Genomic DNA, 19,931 nt, shown 5'->3' with positions numbered 1-19,931 from the left:
TTCTATGGTTTATAACTGGTTAAACTCTACTTCAAATAAGGCTCAGCAAACACTGCGTTTGTTCTTCATGAGACAATGTGCCCGTAATTCAGGTTTGAACATCAACAGCTCATCTTTCCTTATACATAAGGAACTTCTAATCAGTCTAATTATTTCTGTAATATCCATTTCACACACCGGACTGCAACACATGGGTCTTTCACTTTTAAATGAGAATGCCCTCATTTATCAGAAAAATAATCCTCGGCCTGGATAATTATCAGACATACAAACATAAACACCTTTAGAAGTTTTGATGTGAGGACCTGCTTGCCTCTTAAGTTTATACAGTCATGTGACCTGACCAGTGCCCTAGTTGAACACCTCTTAGATGTTTATGCATATATGGACGCTAATCTCTCAGTCAGGACTATGGGATTTGGGAATATTTTGTTTAACAGAGATCAAAGTAGCCGGCTAGGATCAGGAGAAACCCTTCAAACACATCAAAAAGAGAGCAATGCATCCCGAATCCCACGCCCACAGTAGCCAATCAAGCCATGCATAACTCTTTTCCTTTGTAAAAGAAAAGGATTCTCAATGTGGGTCTCTCTCCATCCACATCTCAACTCACCCCCCACGGAGGCCAGGGGTTGTTTGGGGCTTATGGGCTATCAAGGAGAGCCACCGCACCGTATCTGTATGCCTCTCATACTCGGTGAACATGATGCTGGTATTGAGGAACAGAGAAATACTGTGTTAAGAGATCAAAGCAGCAGAACAGAGATTTAGACCCACAGCCTGTCAGTCAAGATGGCGAGACAAAGCAGAAGAAGACAGAAATGCTTACACCAACACCCTGCTGCTCGCTCACTGGTTTTCTCTGTGGTGTGCCTGTGAGGGGTGAGGCGTTACTGTCAGTTGGCTTAGGGGGCTACTCATTTGTAGACATCTACAGAGCAGCACAAACACCTTAACTCACACACATGGAGACCCCCCCCCCCCCCTCCCATACACACACACACAATGAAGAACTACTAATACAAGCCCTTGCGGATGAGAGGTCGCTTCAAGCCTTTATATTGGCCTGTGGTGGAATGTTCTGTGGTCTCAGCATTTTCCCTCGTCTAGAAGATGAATAGAGCTATTTTACAGACGGTGGAGAAAGAAAACAATGCTCCGTGTGGTTGGATACGTGATGTAGGGGCTTCATTTCTGGTTGATCAAAGATGGGGATTTTTTTGTCAAGTATGCAATATATCTAAAATACTTTTTCTGTGGATAGAGCACAGATATAAAGGGGCCAAGATTCCAGTTCAACAGGACATCCTGCAGTAAAGAATGACCCTTGTTCATGTCTTCTCTTTTGTACAGCTTATTGGCTTTGCATGTGTTCACCCCTGCATGGTCTGTTTTTGTATTGTGTTGTGCAATGTTTTACCAGTGTCTTTGTCCCTTTCACCTAGTGTGACAGGAAAGAAAATTTCCTCTCTAAAATCTAGTGTCTAAATCTATCTCATCTTCTAAAAGGGGATAAAGGCAACGCACACACACAAAAAAAGACAGCAGTGTGATTTGCTGTGGTAAATGAATAGGGGAAAATTTAAAAAAAAAAATGTACCTGATAAAATTATTTAATTGCTCTTAAAAATATCTATCAAGAAAACTTGTGAGATACTTGCACAGTTAGAACCAAACATCAAATAAATACCTATACTTGAGATTGGAATAAGAATGACACAACACCACCTGGTGGCTGTTGACTGTAACACTTTTATTTAGACATTATTAATCATTGATGGTTACATGGACAAAGGTAATGGCAAAAGTTGAAAAATGTATTATGCTTACACAAAATTAAAAACTAATTCTACATTTCAGAACGTCATAAAAAAAGATTTACTGAATGAAAAGTGCAATACAAGTTGACTCAGATATGCAATGTATGCTCTTAAATTAAGGCAGGATGTCAATGCTAATACCACTCAAATGACAAATGGCAGCTGGAACTACTTGGAGCAAGCTTAAATTAGAGGCAGAACGGCTGAGCGTGCTCTCCTGTTGGGAGCGTTTCAGAGGAGGACTGAGGTCGACACCTGTATACAAAAACTCGGTCAAACATCAGCCAAAGCACAGGACAGGAGCACATTAGTCACAGAGGAGGCTGAGGATAGATCGTCAACACGCGACAGATCTGATTGGCTGAAGATCCCATTGTACAGATCCAGGAATGAGGTATGACCCCATTAAAAATGTCCCAAACTGAGGTGACCAGTCTTCTTCTTCAGTTTGTGCAGTTCTCAGGAGCCTGAAACACAATATAAATATACAGCAGTGATTAACATTATATCACTATACAGGCTTCAGTCTTATGATTGAATTACACAACTGTCTGGGAGTCTGATATGTGTGGAAAACACAAATGCTAATGAATATTAGGAATTCACATTGTGCGCGCATTTTTTAAAAGTGTTATCAGTTGTCCTTAATCGTAATAAAAATTAATTTATGATTCAGTCACTCTTAAGTGGAAAACCCCATATCAGTAAACAAGCCTCAAGAAAAGAATATAGAGCATATTATATAATAATAATCAGTTTTTTTTAGCACACATTTATTGCAAACACCTGACAGGAGGTGACATGTTGAGAGGTCAAATTTAACACCAGAACAAAACTTTGACAATATTATACCATGTTAGGAGGAGGTGGTATACGGACAGACTATTATCATATCGGGCAGCTTATATCGCGGTATAACATGTTTTCTGGAAAAACAAGAAACTCTTGGTGGATAAAAGAACCAGATGGGATTGTGTATTTTGGGATACTCACATAATTACTTTACAAATCAAGATACTTCAACACATTTGTTCAAAAATCACAAAAATCCATCACTGCTGTCCAACAGTTGTTCCCACTGATTTCCAATATTGTCTATAATAGCCTAACACTCAAGCGACAGATACCTGAGTATAAACAGCATTTAAAGCAGCTTACATATTTTTCATTGTTTAACGGTATATATTGTAATCTCCTCCAAATCTATAACATGTCGTTGTAAACATTCACATTTAGCAACCCTTTTAACTGCTTTAAATTTTTTCAAGGTATCACAAAAACATGCAGCTGTGGGAATCTGAACTTATCACAATAATCACATTCCCTGAAATCCTCCTATTAGTACTAAACTATAGTTAAATTACTTCACACCATGATTGCCTTGGGTTTTACTCACTGAACTGAGCTGTATGTTGCAGCCTTGTTGAAGAAATAACATCAAAACAGTTTAAACTCAAAATCAGGTTGATCAAAGTTTAAGACAGTTGACTAGAAATCACTTAAAATGCAGCTCAGTGTCTCTCAAGATTCTACAAAAACATTCATATTTTGGAAATTCATGATTTATGATTCCTTGAGTGCAAGTACTTTGTATTAAGTTGTATTAAGTTTGTATTAAGCTGGCTGTTACCAGTTAAATTAATTTTTAAAAAGCAGAGAAATTTGTTAACACGCACAGAACATCAGTTATAAAGGGCTCTTACAGGCCACGTGTGTCTAGACAAACTCAAACTACTAATGGAGACAGGACAGCTGCTCTGCGCTCACGGTTTCCTCTGAAAACAACGATGATCATGGTAATGGAAATGGTTGCCAGTATTGATAATGTCAGCAGTTTTACCATTGTATGTCATAAAAATGGTATAGTGGTGTTGTGTTGAAGTCTGTTCCCCTGTCAATATAAGTTTCCCCTTTCTTTAACCCCAGGAGGGGAACATTAATTGAGGGGGGAACAGACTTTTACACAACACCGGTATAGATACCGTCAAATGTTTTACTGCGAAATATCGTAAAAACGGTATACTGGCACATCTCCACACTGCAGTAGTTTTTAGTGGTGGTGTAGGAAATTGTATTGATATCACTTCAACATCTGAATTAATTGATAAAACAATTTGTTGATCAATGAATTACCTGATCAACACACAATTAAAGTGATGGCAATTTCAATCATTTATTAACGGTAATTTATCTAGAAAAATACATAAGACTAGATGATTACAGCCTCTAAAATTGGAAGGATCTTCAAATTTTCACACTTTCATATCAATGAAAATTGAGGATTCCAGGTTTTGAGACTGTTGATTAGACAGTGAAAGAAATTTTAAGACATCACTTTGAGGTCTGGTAATTTCTCATGGGCGATTTCTTAACAATAATTAACTGAATGGTCAGCAGTTTATAAAATGGATAAACGGGGGTGGGACTTGCCCACCACCAAAATTGATTATTTACAATACCGTAAAAAAGTGAGTTATTCAGGAGTTTGTTTTTGTACCTTTAGGGACTCGGAGGCTTTACGCAGCTCTTTGATAACTGCTGACAGGGCTTCTGGGTTGATGCCCTGCTCACACAGTCTCACACAGATGGACAGAGACTCCATGTCCAAACCTGTGTTCAGCAGTCTGGAGATCTCCAGCAGCACTATTGAAGGAAGAAGGAGAAGAGTCAGTTAGATATTAATGTTCCACTAATCTGACAGCTAGACAAAACTTGACTTGCTGCACGTTCAATACAATCAATTATTGAAACGATTACAAACAAGCAAACCGATATGTTGACGTTAAACAAAACGAATTTGAAATTATTTCTCAAATACGCATTGGATATATTCTTTAAACATATAATTACCGTCCATCGTCTCCCGGACTGCGTTTAGGTTTGCGTTTGATGCACTTGCCATGGTGCTGAATGGATGTAGCTTAGTTAGCTTAGTTAGCCAACGTTTGCTAGCAAGTGGCTAACAAACAAGATCCGATACGAGATTAATAACTTATTGCAACTCTTCAGTCGGAGTTTAAACGTTTCGTATTCATTATTAGCTGAATTAAGAGACAGTATTGGCGGCTAGCTACCTAGCTTGCCGGGATCACTACGACAACCAGACTGGCAGAGGAAGTGACGACACGACTTCCTTCATTGGTTACTAAGAGCTTCCTGCAGCGTTTCTATTGGCTGCTGGGCCTTGAGAGCAAAATTGAAATAAACGTTTGAAGCCGTCTCACTACGGATTGTTTGGTTGCTGCTGACTCTTCAATGAATATTGTTTTTTAGCTGTATGTTCAGAGTACGGGCTCGTTTATAGTTGTAAGTACCATTGACAAAAAATAATCGGCTAATGTTTCAATGTTCACCTCGTTTTTAGTGTGTTAAGAAAGAGGGAAGAAGGAAAATTGTGTAACGTAACGATGAAACCAGATTATTTGTCGTTAGTTGCTTTCTTCGAAGACTAGTCAACAATAATGTAGCTAACATACCAAACTATTCACCTTACAACGAAAGACTGGCTGTTATTGTACCCCCTGTTTGTCTGCATTTTGCATTGGTGTTTTTTTAAATCTTTGAAATTCCTATTTGCTGACTGTAATATCTGTTGTGGTCAGTTAAGATGGGGGACCATGTTGAGCTACAGATCACTCCAGAGACTCCAGGTAGACCCTCTATACGAAACCCCTTTGAAAGTCCTAATGACTATCGCCATCTCCGTGAACCCCTGGTGCCAAGTCCATCTGTCTTCAAGTCCAAACCTTGTAAAGCTGTAAGTTTGAACGCAACCTCAAATCTCTACTATTGCAAATGTCTGTACAATGTATGATGCCCACAGATTTAACTCTACTGAAGGTTTTATGTTGTCTTTTACTCACTTCCTCATCTTTCTTTCCACCCAGACTCCACCGAAGTTTAACTGGTCTATTGATGAAATGGCCAGTCTTCTCCCAGTACACATAGACCCAGAGGATATCCAGCGACAGTCCTTTTACCTCAGCCAGACAAGGTACTGTATGTAGTGATGACACAATAGTGGTTTATGGTAGATACATAAAAGTGACATTGACTTTCCTTGTGAAATCCCGGTGACTTAAAGGACAGGTTCACAAATTTTCAAGTCTGTCTTAAAACAATAATCAGGAGCCTAAATGAACACTGAAATAGGTTTTTCTTGCCATAATCATTCCTCCTGTTCATATTGGCCATTAGAGGATCCCTTCATAATGCACTTTCGATGTAAATGAAGGGGCCAAAATCCACAAGCCTGCTGTGCAAAAATGTATTTAAAAGTTTATTTGAAGCTAATATGAAGTTTCAGTCGTCAAAATTAGTCAAATCAAGTAGATATCTTTCAACATTTGTCTTTTTAGTGCCAAAGTCCCTCTTTTTGTTCCTATACTTCCACCACAGCTCAACAGGAAAACACTAGGAGGGAATTTTATGCTAAAAAGACTGTAAATGTGGCAGATAACCACTTGATATGACTGAGTTAGACTGCTGAAGCCCCATATAAGCTTCAGAATAACATTTAAATGCATTTTTACACAAAATGACTGAGTGGACACACTGTGGATTTTGGCCTCCATCACTTACATTGAAAGCACATTTGAAGGGGATCTTTTAATAGCCAGTATGAACAGCAGGAATGATTACAGCAAGGAAAACCTCTTTCAGTGTTCATATGGGCACCTGACTATTTCAAGACAGACTTGAAAAATTGTGAACCTGTCCTTCAATCAGCATGTCTAAATATATCTTGTTATACACTTTCCTGTCTGCTTTCATAAAGTGACTCTATCTTGATGCGTTAAGTCCAGACAGCAAATTAAACATGATAGAATTTGAGTGACAAGTTGTTGTTTTTTTCTCTCTAACACCTAGGACGGATTCTGACATCGAGGAAAAGCGCCAGAATGCGATTGAACAGGTATGCTGAAGATATAAGAATAGAGAAGTTGATATATTGATTTCACTTAATGTCATATGTAATTGTGTCATTTGCCTTTCTCCCAAAAAGTTTTTCACCAAAGGAACCATTGTGCCCTCCCCCTGGGCGGCCCCAGACACCCGTAAAGCCCCTCAGATCCATAAGAAAAGTAAGTCTTTATATTACTCTCAACTTCAGATATTTTTCTTCACTGTGCTTTGATTTCATACTGGATTCTGGTTTTGTGACTTTCATTTTCATGTTACTGTATTGTGTCCTTGCACCTTCAGGTTGTATGTCTGCAATGATTGCTGAGGAGCCAGAAAAACACTCAGGTTGGTGTGTCATTTGAGAGGCTTTGACATTACTTTCTTCTAGCAGTGCTCAATTCTTCTTTTTCCCTGACTGTCTAATAACTTGTTTTTTGACCTTGTTTGTTTTTCAGTTGCTTGTCAGACAACTCTTTCGTTACCCTTGGCTTTTGATTTGGAGAAACTTCTAGGTAAGTGTCTAAAAAGATGCCAGCACAAAGTCAGAGAGTCAATTATGAGAGAGTATTCCACCATGAATTCACCGTCTTATCTGTTTCTCCCCTCCCTTCAGGGGAATATTACCGTTATGAGGAAGCATGCGATGCAGTTCAGGAGAGCCTCAGCTCATCCTCCTTGAGGCGAAAACTCTTCCTTGATGGCCAAGGCAGTTATAGCGGCTCTGACAGCTCCAGCCCACCAAGCCCAGAAAGAGATCATTCCAGGCACGAGAGGTCACTACTAAACCAAGGAGAGGGAGCCGTAGTAGGTGTTACAGGTTCTGAGGGAGAAGCTGTATCATCCATCTTTTCCTCCCCTTTGTCCTGTGGTGTGTCCGCTCCGACTCCATCTACGGTGAGTGGAGAAGTGTAGCGGTGCAATTAATGATGGTTTTCATTGGGTGCAGTAATGTTTTGTCAATCAATTATTATTATGGTCATTATATTACTTTCATTGGTGTTGATGTATGATTTTTTTTTTTTACCTTCTATATTTGGGAGATTATGAAATGTGCATCTGTGATCTTTTGTTGTGTCTAATGGCATCTTTTAAACTGGAATGTCAACAAAAGTATAATGTTTTATTATGTAAGTCATAAAAGATTAATGTCATGCATCTCCATTAATTAATTTTATTGATCTTTTGTTTACTCTACAGAATTTCAATGTCAAGTGTCCATAACATTTGCGAAAAGAGAGCAAAAACCTAATTTCACCACTAAATTTTACTTCTAGTTTTTTCTTGCGGAGGTCAGGTGGCCTCTTGGAAACTGTGCTGAGTGTGTGTGTGTGTTGTGTGCAGAATAATATTTTTGTACTTGGATCAAACATTACATTTTTGTTAAATAATAATGAGAAATGTAACTATTAAAAACTGAAAATATGTTTGTCTTGTCTTTACTGTAGGGTCAGTTCTCGTCCAGTCCCATCCAGCATGGCTGCTTCCGGGACTGCAGCCTGGGCAGCATCACCAGTCCTCTGTTCCCTGATAAGTCGTCTCCTGCTGGCCTTGTTTCTCCCACAATTTCTCCTATTGTTGCAAATGCAGCCCGCACACCTATTGGCTCAGGTAGACTATTGGTTTTGTAATTTCACCAATTCACCGGTACCATAATTACCATTATACAACCTCTTATGATAAGGGTTTTTAAAAATCTGTGTTCTTTCTTTAACACTCCCATCTTTTTGTTTATCCCTCTTCTTTCCTAAGCTGAGAGGAAGCAGCCGAGGAATTTGACCCCACAAGGTGTTCCCCTGGACGTAGATATCCCTTCCTGCACTGAGAGTCCATTTGTTGAGGGTTGCTCTCCCATTCGTAGCTGCTCCCCACAACAGCTCCATTGCCACAATGAGCTCAAGCACAACGCCAGATCTAAGCCCAGGGCGAGAGTTCGCTGCTGGGCCTCCCCTCCCCTCATCTCCCCGATCCTCAACCCTAAGCTCCAGGACTATCAGGAGGCTGAGGACCAACTCCCCTCCTCCTCTTGCTCGTCCACTCTCCCGTCTATGGAGCTAGATCCATCTTCACCCCTGGCCCGGGACGCTCACCCTGCCGACGCTGAGAGCGTTAGCTTGGATCTTCTGGAACCTGTGGATATGGAGGAGGGCAAGGAGACAAGGATGGAGGGGAGGTTGGAGGAGGACAATGAGGATGAAGAGGAGGAGAATGAAGGGCCTTTGGGACAGCTGACCAGCTCTCGCATGGGCAATGTGTCAGCAGTAGAAAGCTCTCAGATGTTTGTGTCTCTCCTGGCAGAGGGAAGCAGCATACGCTACGATTCCAGCATGCAGGTTTGTGTAAGCACTGATATCAAGGCAATGTCTGTTTTCTTTATATTTCACAGAATATTTAACTCTCTTATATTTTTATATGAATAAATCTGTCAGTTTCACATCGCTCTTTGTGAGGCTAGTTAGTTTGTTGAACTGTGGACGAATAAGACACTCTGCGGAACTGAAAACTGTATTATCTGATGGTAACTGACTGCTTTTTCGTGTGTGTTCAGGTGGACAGCGGGTACAATACTACCTCAACGGGCACTGCTAGTCTTATTGATGGCCTCAGCTCAGACTGTCACAGCAAAGAGTCCTTCAGTTCAAACCTGGCAGAAGAAGCCTACCAACTCACTAGACACACTAAAGTAAAGGTACAGCACTGTTAACCCTTTACACACTAACACAGCACTTATTTAAGATACATCTTACACACATATCGATTAGTCAAGTGTGTTAATTGACAGTTTAGTGCACGCTGACAGGCATTAGCTCAGAGATTTGATTCACAGTCTTTTGTTTTATCAATAAATTAAAGTGATTTCTTATTTTCCAGGTGTTTTATCCTCACCACTGAGCCATCTGACGGATGCATTGAAAGGGACACCTCTTCTAGTAGAAGCTTAAGATGATTATTTTGCAATCAAATACAACAACGTTTACACTATGTTTGAAGCATTTATGTCAAATTAATATGGTTAGGGTGAATGGGGTCAACTGTTAAATGAGGTATAAAAAGAACAGAGATTTCACAAGTGGTTATTACTTCTTCCAAGGGTGCAGGTTCAAGTTGCCTGACTGAACGGAAATGGTCTACAATATGTTTTATCACAGGTTAGAAGGGAGTAGACTTTACCCACAGCCTATCTTACTACCACTGTAAGACGATGATCCAAAATCAACAGTAGTTTTGGATCCAGGATACTGGGGTGATGAGGAAAAAAATAGCCAATTTTGTAATGAACTTGCACAACAGTAACCTCCTTGAATGCTGTATTGATGTTAATGCCATGATTTCAATTTTATTTGGTGCTGACATGATTGACCTGATAAATCCTGACTTTCAGATGGCATCAGATTTGTACTGTATTTATGTTTTAAAACCATTTATGCTTTTTTTTTATATGATTGACTTTTTTTTTCTTTTATTGAATGAGAAATGTTAAAATTGAGGTTACTTGTGGATCTTATTTGGATTGTAAGAATATTTATTCCAGAAGACCCACTGAATAATGCCACTAATGACTTAATAGCTGATGGAGCCATTTGTACACCATTTTTCTATACTTAACACATGAGCTGGATCATTGTCACATTAAATTAACTTGAATTTTTTATCTGACTTGAGAACACATTTATTTCTTGTTTATTTTTAGTCCTGACCATTTAAGTAAAGGAGTATTTTGACTTAATGACTTGGTCTAGAAATGTCTCTAAATAATCAGGGTCGAGCTCCATATGGTGTCTCTATATTCTGTCCACATTAAATAGTATGAGATTTTAAATGGTTGAGAAATTTTGATCTAGTAAAAGATTAAATGGGATGAACATGAGTTTTACGTTTTACTGTAGGATCACTGAATACTAATTTTGAGATTTAAAGTTCATTCTTGACCATGGCAACAGTAATCGACAGAACAATCGCACCACAACATCTATTTAGTAGCTGTTCTTGAGCTTTTGACCATACCACGATCCTCCGATGGAGATGAGGTTTGCCTGGTTGTCATGGTATTGGTGGTGTTCAAATTTACATTTTCCTGGGCACTTCTTGTCCATGCTAGCTTAAAAAATTAGGTTGAAAGTTCATTGTTGACCTTGGAAACCGTCACCAATCTCACCCCAAAAATCCATTTAGATGAACCAGAGCATCTACAGCTGAATGGACCTTCTAGTGAGATTTTTACTACTCAAAATTTTATAACATTCATAGAGGATGCTCTGATAATTATTCATTTTTTCCATTGTTCTTATATCAAGATAACAAAGCTGTAGATCATAACTGTCAGTGTTATGAATCATTTCCTGTACAAGTTTTGCAGATTAAGAATGATGTTGAGTCTACAAAACACACAGACACAAGTAAGTAAAAAAAACAAACACTTTATGTCAAGTTTGAAATGATAAAATGACAATGTAAGACTAGATGGGTACATGTGGAGCAGTGTAGCTTCTCTGTGGTAGATTTATTAAATTGGGAACACTATAGTACACTATAACAATGTCTATATCTATAATGTACATAACAAAGACTCAAAACTAGTTCTTAAAGATTTAATCTTCGAGAGGATCAGATGGTGGTTCTGGTGCTTCACTGCTGTTTTCTGTGTCAGCGGTCCAGTTTGGGTTTCTTGGCTTGTGGCTCAACATCTGGGGCTGGAACACTCACACCAGGAATCTGAAACAGGATAATTAGCTTGTAGCTGTTTGATAAAGCTTAAATTAAGAGACAAAAAAAATCTCTTCAAGATTTAAAAAGGTCGTCTTTTGATAGTAAAACCCATATCCAGTTTAGTCTGTCCTTACCACCGGTTCAATCAGAGACATGCGGATCTTCTGGTGCTGAATGTTGGAGTCGTCTAGACTGATGGTGACTTTCACTTTGTCAAATATGCGGAAGGTGTGCTGCTCTACTGCCAGAGTGGGACCCTCAACACACATACAGAAGAAATATTTTAAGCACTGTTCATTAACGTTTATCAGTGTTGAGTTAAAACTAAACTGAAGCAAATGAATGACTTCAGTTATATAAAATTAAATGAATTAAGAGTTTATACCTCTTCATCAAAAACAAGATTTGGGCCTGCTTTGTCTTTGGAGTCAAAGAAGACTGTTCCTTCCAGGCCAAACTTTGGGATGAGTACAATGATCGCGTTCTTCCTCACAAACAGTACAAATCCCTCCTCGTTCAAAATACCTCGGCTCTTGAAGAACAACTGGAAAGAGATTGTGTGTATTAAAAGCATGAAATTGTAATATGCACTATTGTGGAGATTATAAAACTGACTTTCACTTTAGGTCAGTCAAAATGATATCATGATGGATACATCAAACTGCTGTGTCTCTATATGTTTACCTGCGTGTGGAAGGCCACTGACGACCTCTGTGCATACTGAGCCATTTTGTGTCTGTAGTTGAGGTTGTTGCAGAGGGCTGACTGCTTATGTTTGTCCATCAAATCTGGGTAGGTGCTGTCTGCTCCTATGGCCACGGCCAGCAGGCGGTGTACTATGATATCAGCATACCTGTGTATGAGAGCAGATGACATGAGAAGGTTAGAAAGCACTGCGGTGTGATGATCTGTCAATTATGCACATTTGTTTGTTATAAATGCCCCCCTAAAACTCATTTAGTCAAGTAGTGTAGAGTGTCTGTTTTCATACCTCCTAATAGGTGATGTGAAGTGTGTATAAATGGGTGAAGCGAGACCGTAGTGGTGGAAATCGTTGTCCATGCCAGAACAAAAATAGACGGCCTGCATCATGCAACGAGTGGCCAAAATGCGCAGCAGCGTGTTAAAGTATGGGAAACCGTCCACCTTGGCCACATCAAGGGAATCAGCCAGTGCCTTGGCTGAATCTGTATGGATCTCCACATCCTATTAAGAAGAAGGACACAAAAGTGTTTGTACGTTAAAATGTATTTATAATAGAAGTCATTAGCATGGTTAGTCATATACTGTAGATATGTTTTGATTTGAACATTTGTTTGAACATGGAGCCCGATTTCTGTTTGTTAGTCTATTCACTTGCTTGCTTCTGTGCCTGTTAATAGTTTTGTGTATTGTCTACCTGTATTTTAACTTTAGGTTGCAGCATTATTGACCATGGTTTCTCTGGTAATAACATTTTATTTACAGGGACTTCAACTGAACAGACATTGTAAGAAAGCCCTCTTAAATGTAGATATCTTGAGATTCTGCTAATGAATGGACACAACATCTTAGGCCAAAAGAAACAAATGAGTTCAAGAAACAGGCATATAACTTGAAAACCAAAGCTGTTTTTTTCTGCATGATCATCCATCTCCACCCACCTTCGACTTTGCAGCCTTGAGGAGGATGTCGTAGTTAGATGGAGGTGGTGCTGGATGTTTCCTCAGCATGGCGCACTCTGAAAATTCATCGTAGATCTTCTGGGCGACTGAAATATTTGCCAGCAACATGAACTCTTCAACCATGGAGTTGGTCTCCCTAAAAACCAGGAGATGAGTTTATTAACTAAAAGATTGCATGAGACACACTGAAAAAAGCATAAAAAAGGAGAGATTTTGTGGAGAAAAGGGTTTCAAAAAGGATTCTGCAGAATGCTCCTTTTTGAAGTTACCTACATGAGTTCTTTGGTCTGGAGGTCAATGGGGTCGTGGGTTTCACTGTCCATGTGGAAACGGACCTCCAAAGATGACAGCGTCAGTGCCCTGAATGCGACACAAAACATGATTCATATAAGGAACTACGATCAATTAAACCTCATGAGCTGGATTCTTTTCCCATATTTCCCTATTGTCCTTATTATCCTGATTTGCTATTTTCACTATCAGTGAACTGGAGGGCATGTTTACTAATTTTTAAGTGACTTATGCACGGATTTTAAGTGAGTTATGCACGGATCAATCAAAAACAGTAAATTTTGTCCAAAACAATATGATGTGCTGGCCTACTTTCTGTAAATCCATTTCCTGCAGCTATTTCTTCTCCTAACTGCCAGCCATTACCCTTTCTCTATCCTCTGCCTCTTGAGGATTTTGGCCAGTTTGTTGAGGCCCCGCAGGCTCTTGGTGATGTCATCATTCTTGTTGGTGTCATCAATCCTCATTTGGGCCTCAGCATAAGTCAGAGATGCCTGGACCGAATTAAGAGATAGAGGGGAAGAGAAAGAATTTAGTATAAAACATCAACATTAAATAAACATAAATCAAACTAAGCCTGTAATTTTGTGTCTTATAAATAAATAATCAAAGCAGGCAGTAGTATCAGCTGCAGGATATTTGATACACACGCTTCTGCATATTTTCTGTGCTTCTGTGTCTACATGGTGCTACTTTACCTTTGAGTTAATGACACTTTTTGTGAACCGTGTCTTTAGAATTTCTGCTTCATGGTTCATCTCCCAGATACATGAGAAAGCCAGCCTTATTTAAAAAAAAAAAAAAAACATAATCACAGACAAACATTAGAACTACATTCAGTTCATATCAGCTAGAATGGCAAAAATATATGCTTGATATTTGGGGAAAAGAAAGAGCACAGTTGACATCTATTTTTGAGTAAGTGGAAGTGTGTGTGTCCTCACCTCTCCACGTTGGAGCGTAGAGAACAAAGATTGGAGCTGAGCAGCTCAGGAACCATGTCTATTCTCTGTTGGACACATCAAACACATGTAAGATGCTTTATTTCAGTTCTTTGGTGTCAAAATAGTTTTTTTTAATGAATTGATCATTCAATTCTAAAACTTGACTATTTGGCGGTCAAGGCAGGCATAGTAGTTGTCACAATATTCAAAAATTTCAATACAACTTAAATATCTCTTCCTAAAAAGCTGCACTAAAACCACACGCAGAGGGCACATATGCAGAGAAAATGAGATGATTGGAATAGAGTCAAAAAGCTAAAAATATGGCGAAAGCGTCAGGCTGCTACATCCGAAACAGATTCTGTGTTCACCTAAACTGGTTTGCAAAATATAAGATCCCAAAGCTTATAGAGCTAACAGAGACATTGCTTTATGTTTTGTAGTTTTTTGCAACCAAGCTCTGTTGTCAAACATGCTGTGATATGCCTGTTTCTCCTCACTTTGCCACACAGGTAGACGGTGGTGCCACGGTTGGCGGCCTCTTTGTCCAGAGCGTTTCCAGGTCTGATGAAGTGACTGACATCAGCGATATGAACGCCCACCTACGGTAAACAAAAAACAGACTGAGAGAGAGTCGCAATATATATATATATATACATATATATACATATATATATATATATATATATATATATATATATATATATACATATATATATATATATATATATATATATATATATATATATATATATATATATATATATATACATATATACATATATATACATATATATATATATATATATATACACATATACATATATATATATATATATATATATATATATATATATATATATATATATATATATATATATATATACACACATATAACCTAATATGGTTATTTAATAGTGTATGTGTGTGTATACAATATGCATACCTCAAGGTTTCCATTTTCCAGCTCTCTACAGTGCAGAGCATCATCTATGTCTGTACATCCTGGAGGATCCACACTGCACACTGTCAGATTTCTCAGGTCCTCTCTCCTCACCATGTCCTGTACCACACACACACACACACACACACATTAATATCTACACACACCTCTACATACAGTTTGTGCTTGCAAAATCCCAGTGTATCTCTGGAAACGCAGCAATTACCTCTGGTGTGATGGCCCACGGCATCTTGGGAAGAAAACTGAGCACAGCCTGAGAGAAGGCCTGGTGGGGAACGTCATGCTCCAGAAGCAGGACTTCCTGCTCCGTGTCCTTCTCCCCAGCGTTGCCCAAACTACGCACAAAATGACCCTAAAAAAAAAGAAACAAACTTTGTATTTATATGCAGAATTATTACTTATGAAGCTAGAGAGGCATGGCTTCATACAGACACAGAGAACATGAACAATTCAAAGTCCTGTCAAACTAGGACAGCTCAGGATGTGCGTACTAATCGTAGGACACTCACATTTGGATACCTGGAGTCTTTGGGCCAGCCGTCGATGGCCACCATGATCCTCTGGCCTGCCAGTGTGGCTGCCTGACGTGTTTCAATGCGAATGCGTGGAACACGGCGGTCTGCTGGTGTGAAAAGGTGGCGTGTTGACTTCATGAAAAAGAAGAGAAAAAATTACAAAAACAGGAAACAGACAGGAAGACACAGTCAGCGCTAATATCTGGTCTCAAGACCTTTATCAATTTTATAAGTAAAACAATAATATTTCCTTCCTCTGCATGATAAAATTTGGCACAGAAATTCAAATTCTGTTGGATTTTTAGACTTAGCAAGTCTATTTAGACTTGATATATAGAGCAGTCCAGTGTTACCTCTTTGATTTGGGAAACGTTGAGCATGCCACAAAACGGCCTCCAGTTCCTTTTGATGATTCCCACTACTTTGCCTGTGGGTTTCCTGGCTGCCTCGGCTGCTGAGATCTTCAGCTGCTCACACACACACACACACACACACACAGGAACACAGAGAATATTTAGACAGCTCCGAAGAGCTCATCGGGGGTTGCAATTTAAATGCAAAATAAACAAAAAAATATGGGCTCTCTTTTTGTGTTACACAGCACACCTATCTTCAGCATATATGTCCATCAACTGTAAGCAGAGGCAAAATCAGTAATTTACTCACAGCCTTCTCCTCCTCTTCTTCCTCAGCATTATCATCCTTTGCTTTACCCTCGTCCTGCAGCACGACTGAAGAGGGCGCCACCCACTCGTTCCGTGGCAACAGCTGCACGGCAACCACGTCTTGGTACACCGCTCTGTTGAGGTTCTGCAGACCCTGGATGAGAACCTGGCAGGAAGCGGAAAAGCAAGGACAATGTTTTTAACATATGCAGGCACTTTGCTAGTCACTCCTCTAATGAAACTTAAATTTCACCACTGCACAACAAATTCTCACCAACACACGGATAAAGTTTGGGAGATACATCCTTACATTTCCAGATTTTCACATGTAGATACACACCTCTGTGCTCTCTTCCCCCTCTCCCTGGACAAAGACTGTGGCCTCCAGGTAGTTGTCCCTGCTGGCCCTGAACGTTCCCTGAAGGAAGGAACCACTTTTGATGCCTGCCTGGATCCTGGACAGAGGGAGGTGCTCTGGGAATAACACCTTACTGCTGGTGATCTCGTTCTGAGGGAGGGAGGAAGGAGAAATAAATGGGGGAGGCGACAAGAGGAGAAGGTAAGAAATAGCTGCAGTTACAGTAACACTTTACCTAAAAACATGAACTAGCGTTTAACTCTATATTTAAAAGCCACAAAGTTGTGTGTGTTTACCTTGTCATCATTTGACAATGCCAGGCGATCCACAAGCTCAGGGTTTGCTATCAGACTCTTGATGTACTCTTCAACTAGACAGGAAATGAATGAAAGTGTTTGTGACAAATTGGTAGATACAGCTGATGAAGTTTGAAAGCATAGTTGTATTTCTTAATGAGGAGGACTTAGGAAGCTTCTATTTCCTGAAGAAACCTCTTAACCCTCTGGCCGCACGTAGTTTTAGAGTGCATGGTAATTTTCAAAAACGTTTTTGAGTGTTATGTTCTTAATGTGCAAAGCTTTTTAGACTGCTGCTACTATGTGAAGAGAGACCACTTACATTTGTACACCAGCAGGCCTTTCTCCTCTGCCTTCTCCTTATTCCCTCGGTCATTGGTGAGGAGGACCACTTTCAGCCCATCTGGGTCGGACTCAGATGTCTTCAGGTGCTGGCTGTACCATTTGGCTGCCACTCGGATTGCACGGTCATTACGGTCATTAGCGCTCTCCCCCGGTTCACGTTCAATGAATGTCTCTCTGGAAGAATGAAAATGATGACGATTAATGTATGAGGATTACAAGCATGAAGGCAAAAAATTCTGTGTGCTATTCACAAATATATATATGTATATCATATAGAAATACATATATATTTCATGAGGAAGGTCTTATACGAAGATCTTTGGTTGAAGAGGAACGTGCGTGTGGATATTACTATAACTTTTACATACTATAAATATAGTACAAGTAATATGTTGTGGTGCAGAAAAACAACAGCCGTGTCTCTCTACCTGTGGTGTTCATTGGTAAAGGTGTAGAAGTGTTTCTCTTTCTCATGTATGATGTCCTTCAGGCGTTTATAGACTGGTGCACTGCGGTGGCGAACCTCCTGAAGTACAGTCTGAAGGATAATCACATTACGAATCACTGGATCCTCCAACAAATCGATCTGCAGGACACAGGAATTGTAAAAATATGTTTAAAGAGACTGACAACTGTTCAGTAAAACTGAACAAAGGCAAAAAATCACAGAATCATAATCATCCTCATTAATATACTGAAATTATAGTCATGAAAAGACACATATAGCTGTACAGCTGTGTGAAAAGGAAAATAATAAAAACAACATTACAGTAACATGACATGCTCTTCATTCAGGAATAAATATCATGAGGTTTAGTTTGTGCCTCTCATGAATTATCATATTACATGAAGCCAGTGGTGGAAAATAATTAAGTACATTTATTCAAGTACTGTACTTAAGTACAATATTGAGGTACTTGTACTATACTTGAGTATCTCCATTTTATGCTACTTTATACTTCCACTCCACTACATTTCAGAGGGAAATATTGTACTTCCTACTCCACTTCATTTATTTGACAGCTTTAGTTACTTTTCAGATGAAGATTTAACACAATGGATAATATAACAAGCTTTTAAAATACAAAACATTTTAAAGATGAAACCAGTGCTTTCCAACTTTTTGGGCTTTTGGCGTCTTAAAAAAAGCAGTTTGTAGACGGGTCACATTTCAGATGTCTGAGTTGTTAATAGCTCAACCAAATAGTGATTTTTCCCTCTAAACTTCTCACATGGTTTCATTTCAATAAATGTTCAAATGATCCAATATTTCACCAAAAATCAAACATTAGACAAAAAGTTTTTAAAAAAAAAGTGAAAACGGGTTTGTGTATTTGAACTTTGTTTCTTCTTTCCTCTCCCGTTAATCATCTCACGACCCCTCAGATTTATCTGGTGACCCTTTGAAGGGGCCCGACCCCTAGGTTGGGAAACCACTGGACTAAACTAGCTAACTGTATATAAAGTAGATCAAACTAGCTCCACCTCCAGCAGCTACAACAGTAACATGCTGCTTACACATGGATGCTTCAGTATTAATAATCTAATGATATCATATATAATAATACATCGTCAGAGGGACCAAACCACTACTTTAACTACATTTTGCTGCTAATACTTGTGTACTTTTACTTAACCAAGATTGTTCACGCAAGACTTTTACTTGCAATGGAGTATTTTTACATTGCTGTACTAGTGCTGCTACCTAAGTAAAGGATCTGATACTACATGAAGTATTATCACAATACATGCGAGGTACAGACTGGGGCGGACTAGAAACCTGTATGGAAAGTTAAATGCCAAGATGTCTGTAAATCATATTAGACTGCCTGATGATCAAAAAGCCTTTTTGCTTGAGCACAAGTATGAAATAAGATATCCAGGCAAAGTTTCTTTTCTTTACCTGATGCAACACTACATTAGTGTCAGGGAGCAGATAATGTGGATATGAGCACAGATTGCTCTCAATACACGCGTCTCTCTGCAGCACCGTGGACTCCTGTTTGCATTCACTGCAAGCCTCGCTTCCGCACCAAATATCATCTCTCAGATAATGCTCACGCACTACTTTCATCACCCCGCCAGACCGGGTCTTCTTAACGAAGGTTTTAGACTTCAGCATGATGACGATAACGGTTTTTAAAAAGGTAAAACTCTGGTGTTTTTATCCTATCATTTGGTGGCGATAAAAGAGTGAACTGGCTCCCCATGTGTAAACTAACTGAGTGGGCCGACCAAAACTTTCCAGGAGTTTTGAGGTATTTTTATATTTCTGCAGCCCGAAGAAGGTGTGTGCTAGAGCTAGTGCTACAGCTTACAATGCCTATCCTTTTAACAACACATCCTATTTTACCTCAAAAGGTGACATCAAAAGACAAAAAAAAGACAAAACAAAGTTTGCTTTTCATTTTTGGTCGGCCATCTAATTCTTGCCCAGTGAAAACAAAGCAGAGGAAAGCA

General features: G+C 39.2%; 3 protein-coding genes across 4 annotated transcripts; 1 reads left to right on the top strand and 2 right to left on the bottom strand.

Moving 5' to 3' along the window:
- Positions 1-1,732: 1,732 nt before the first annotated feature.
- Positions 1,733-4,923, bottom strand: mzt1 (mitotic spindle organizing protein 1). The gene is made up of 3 exons (XM_067610397.1): positions 4,671-4,923; positions 4,318-4,463; positions 1,733-2,287 (listed from the first exon to the last, which is right to left on the bottom strand). The coding sequence occupies exons 1-3, from the start codon at positions 4,720-4,722 to the stop codon at positions 2,264-2,266; spliced, it is 222 nt and encodes a 73-aa protein (XP_067466498.1). The 5' UTR covers positions 4,723-4,923; the 3' UTR covers positions 1,733-2,263.
- Positions 4,924-4,986: 63 nt separating this feature from the next.
- On the top strand, positions 4,987-10,372 carry bora (bora aurora kinase A activator). 2 transcript variants are annotated; one of them, XM_067610395.1, is made up of 12 exons: positions 4,987-5,126; positions 5,423-5,577; positions 5,708-5,814; positions 6,690-6,735; positions 6,826-6,904; positions 7,026-7,070; positions 7,181-7,237; positions 7,339-7,619; positions 8,171-8,333; positions 8,475-9,055; positions 9,271-9,411; positions 9,594-10,372. In XM_067610395.1, exons 2-12 carry the CDS (start codon positions 5,428-5,430, stop codon positions 9,612-9,614), a joined length of 1,671 nt encoding a protein of 556 aa, XP_067466496.1. In that variant the 5' UTR covers positions 4,987-5,126; positions 5,423-5,427; the 3' UTR covers positions 9,615-10,372. The 2 variants fall into 2 exon arrangements, with proteins under 2 accessions (XP_067466496.1, XP_067466497.1); XM_067610396.1 differs by having other exon boundaries at positions 5,024-5,126; positions 5,428-5,577.
- A 754-nt stretch (positions 10,373-11,126) lies between these two features.
- dis3 (DIS3 exosome endoribonuclease and 3'-5' exoribonuclease) lies at positions 11,127-19,918 on the bottom strand. The gene is made up of 21 exons (XM_067610389.1): positions 19,375-19,918; positions 17,900-18,057; positions 17,449-17,645; positions 17,127-17,200; positions 16,813-16,980; positions 16,474-16,638; positions 16,161-16,274; positions 15,802-15,939; positions 15,498-15,644; positions 15,275-15,391; positions 14,829-14,930; positions 14,329-14,393; positions 14,083-14,167; positions 13,751-13,878; positions 13,367-13,453; positions 13,073-13,229; positions 12,421-12,635; positions 12,114-12,282; positions 11,815-11,973; positions 11,564-11,686; positions 11,127-11,435 (listed from the first exon to the last, which is right to left on the bottom strand). The coding sequence occupies exons 1-21, from the start codon at positions 19,591-19,593 to the stop codon at positions 11,367-11,369; spliced, it is 2,856 nt and encodes a 951-aa protein (XP_067466490.1). The 5' UTR covers positions 19,594-19,918; the 3' UTR covers positions 11,127-11,366.
- Positions 19,919-19,931: the final 13 nt, after the last annotated feature.

The sequence above is a fragment of the Thunnus thynnus genome, chromosome 14 (genome assembly GCF_963924715.1).
Source record: "Thunnus thynnus chromosome 14, fThuThy2.1, whole genome shotgun sequence".
NCBI classification, from domain to species: Eukaryota; Metazoa; Chordata; class Actinopteri; order Scombriformes; family Scombridae; genus Thunnus; species Thunnus thynnus.
Note: the sequence above shows the minus strand (reverse complement) of the source record. Positions and strands in the feature narration are given on the sequence as shown.

Bases quoted from the DNA above. Each gene is read 5' to 3' on its own strand.
- mzt1 (XM_067610397.1), bottom strand. From the start codon at position 4,722: ATGGCAAGTGCATCAAACGCAAACCTAAACGCAGTCCGGGAGACGATG. The intron at 4,464-4,670 runs GTAATTATATGT...TTCCTTCAATAG, and splicing joins AGTCCGGGAGACGATGGACG to TGCTGCTGGAGATCTCCAGA. The intron at 2,288-4,317 runs GTACAAAAACAA...ATTGTGTTTCAG, and splicing joins AAGCCTCCGAGTCCCTAAAG to GCTCCTGAGAACTGCACAAA.
- bora (XM_067610395.1), top strand. From the start codon at position 5,428: ATGGGGGACCATGTTGAGCTACAGATCACTCCAGAGACTCCAGGTAGA. The intron at 5,815-6,689 runs GTACTGTATGTA...TCTAACACCTAG, and splicing joins TTTTACCTCAGCCAGACAAG to GACGGATTCTGACATCGAGG. The intron at 7,620-8,170 runs GTGAGTGGAGAA...TCTTTACTGTAG, and splicing joins CCGCTCCGACTCCATCTACG to GGTCAGTTCTCGTCCAGTCC.
- dis3 (XM_067610389.1), bottom strand. From the start codon at position 19,593: ATGCTGAAGTCTAAAACCTTCGTTAAGAAGACCCGGTCTGGCGGGGTG. The intron at 18,058-19,374 runs GTAAAGAAAAGA...TGTGTCCTGCAG, and splicing joins CTAATGTAGTGTTGCATCAG to ATCGATTTGTTGGAGGATCC. The intron at 15,645-15,801 runs GTGAGTGTCCTA...CTTTTTTTTTAG, and splicing joins AAGACTCCAGGTATCCAAAT to GGTCATTTTGTGCGTAGTTT.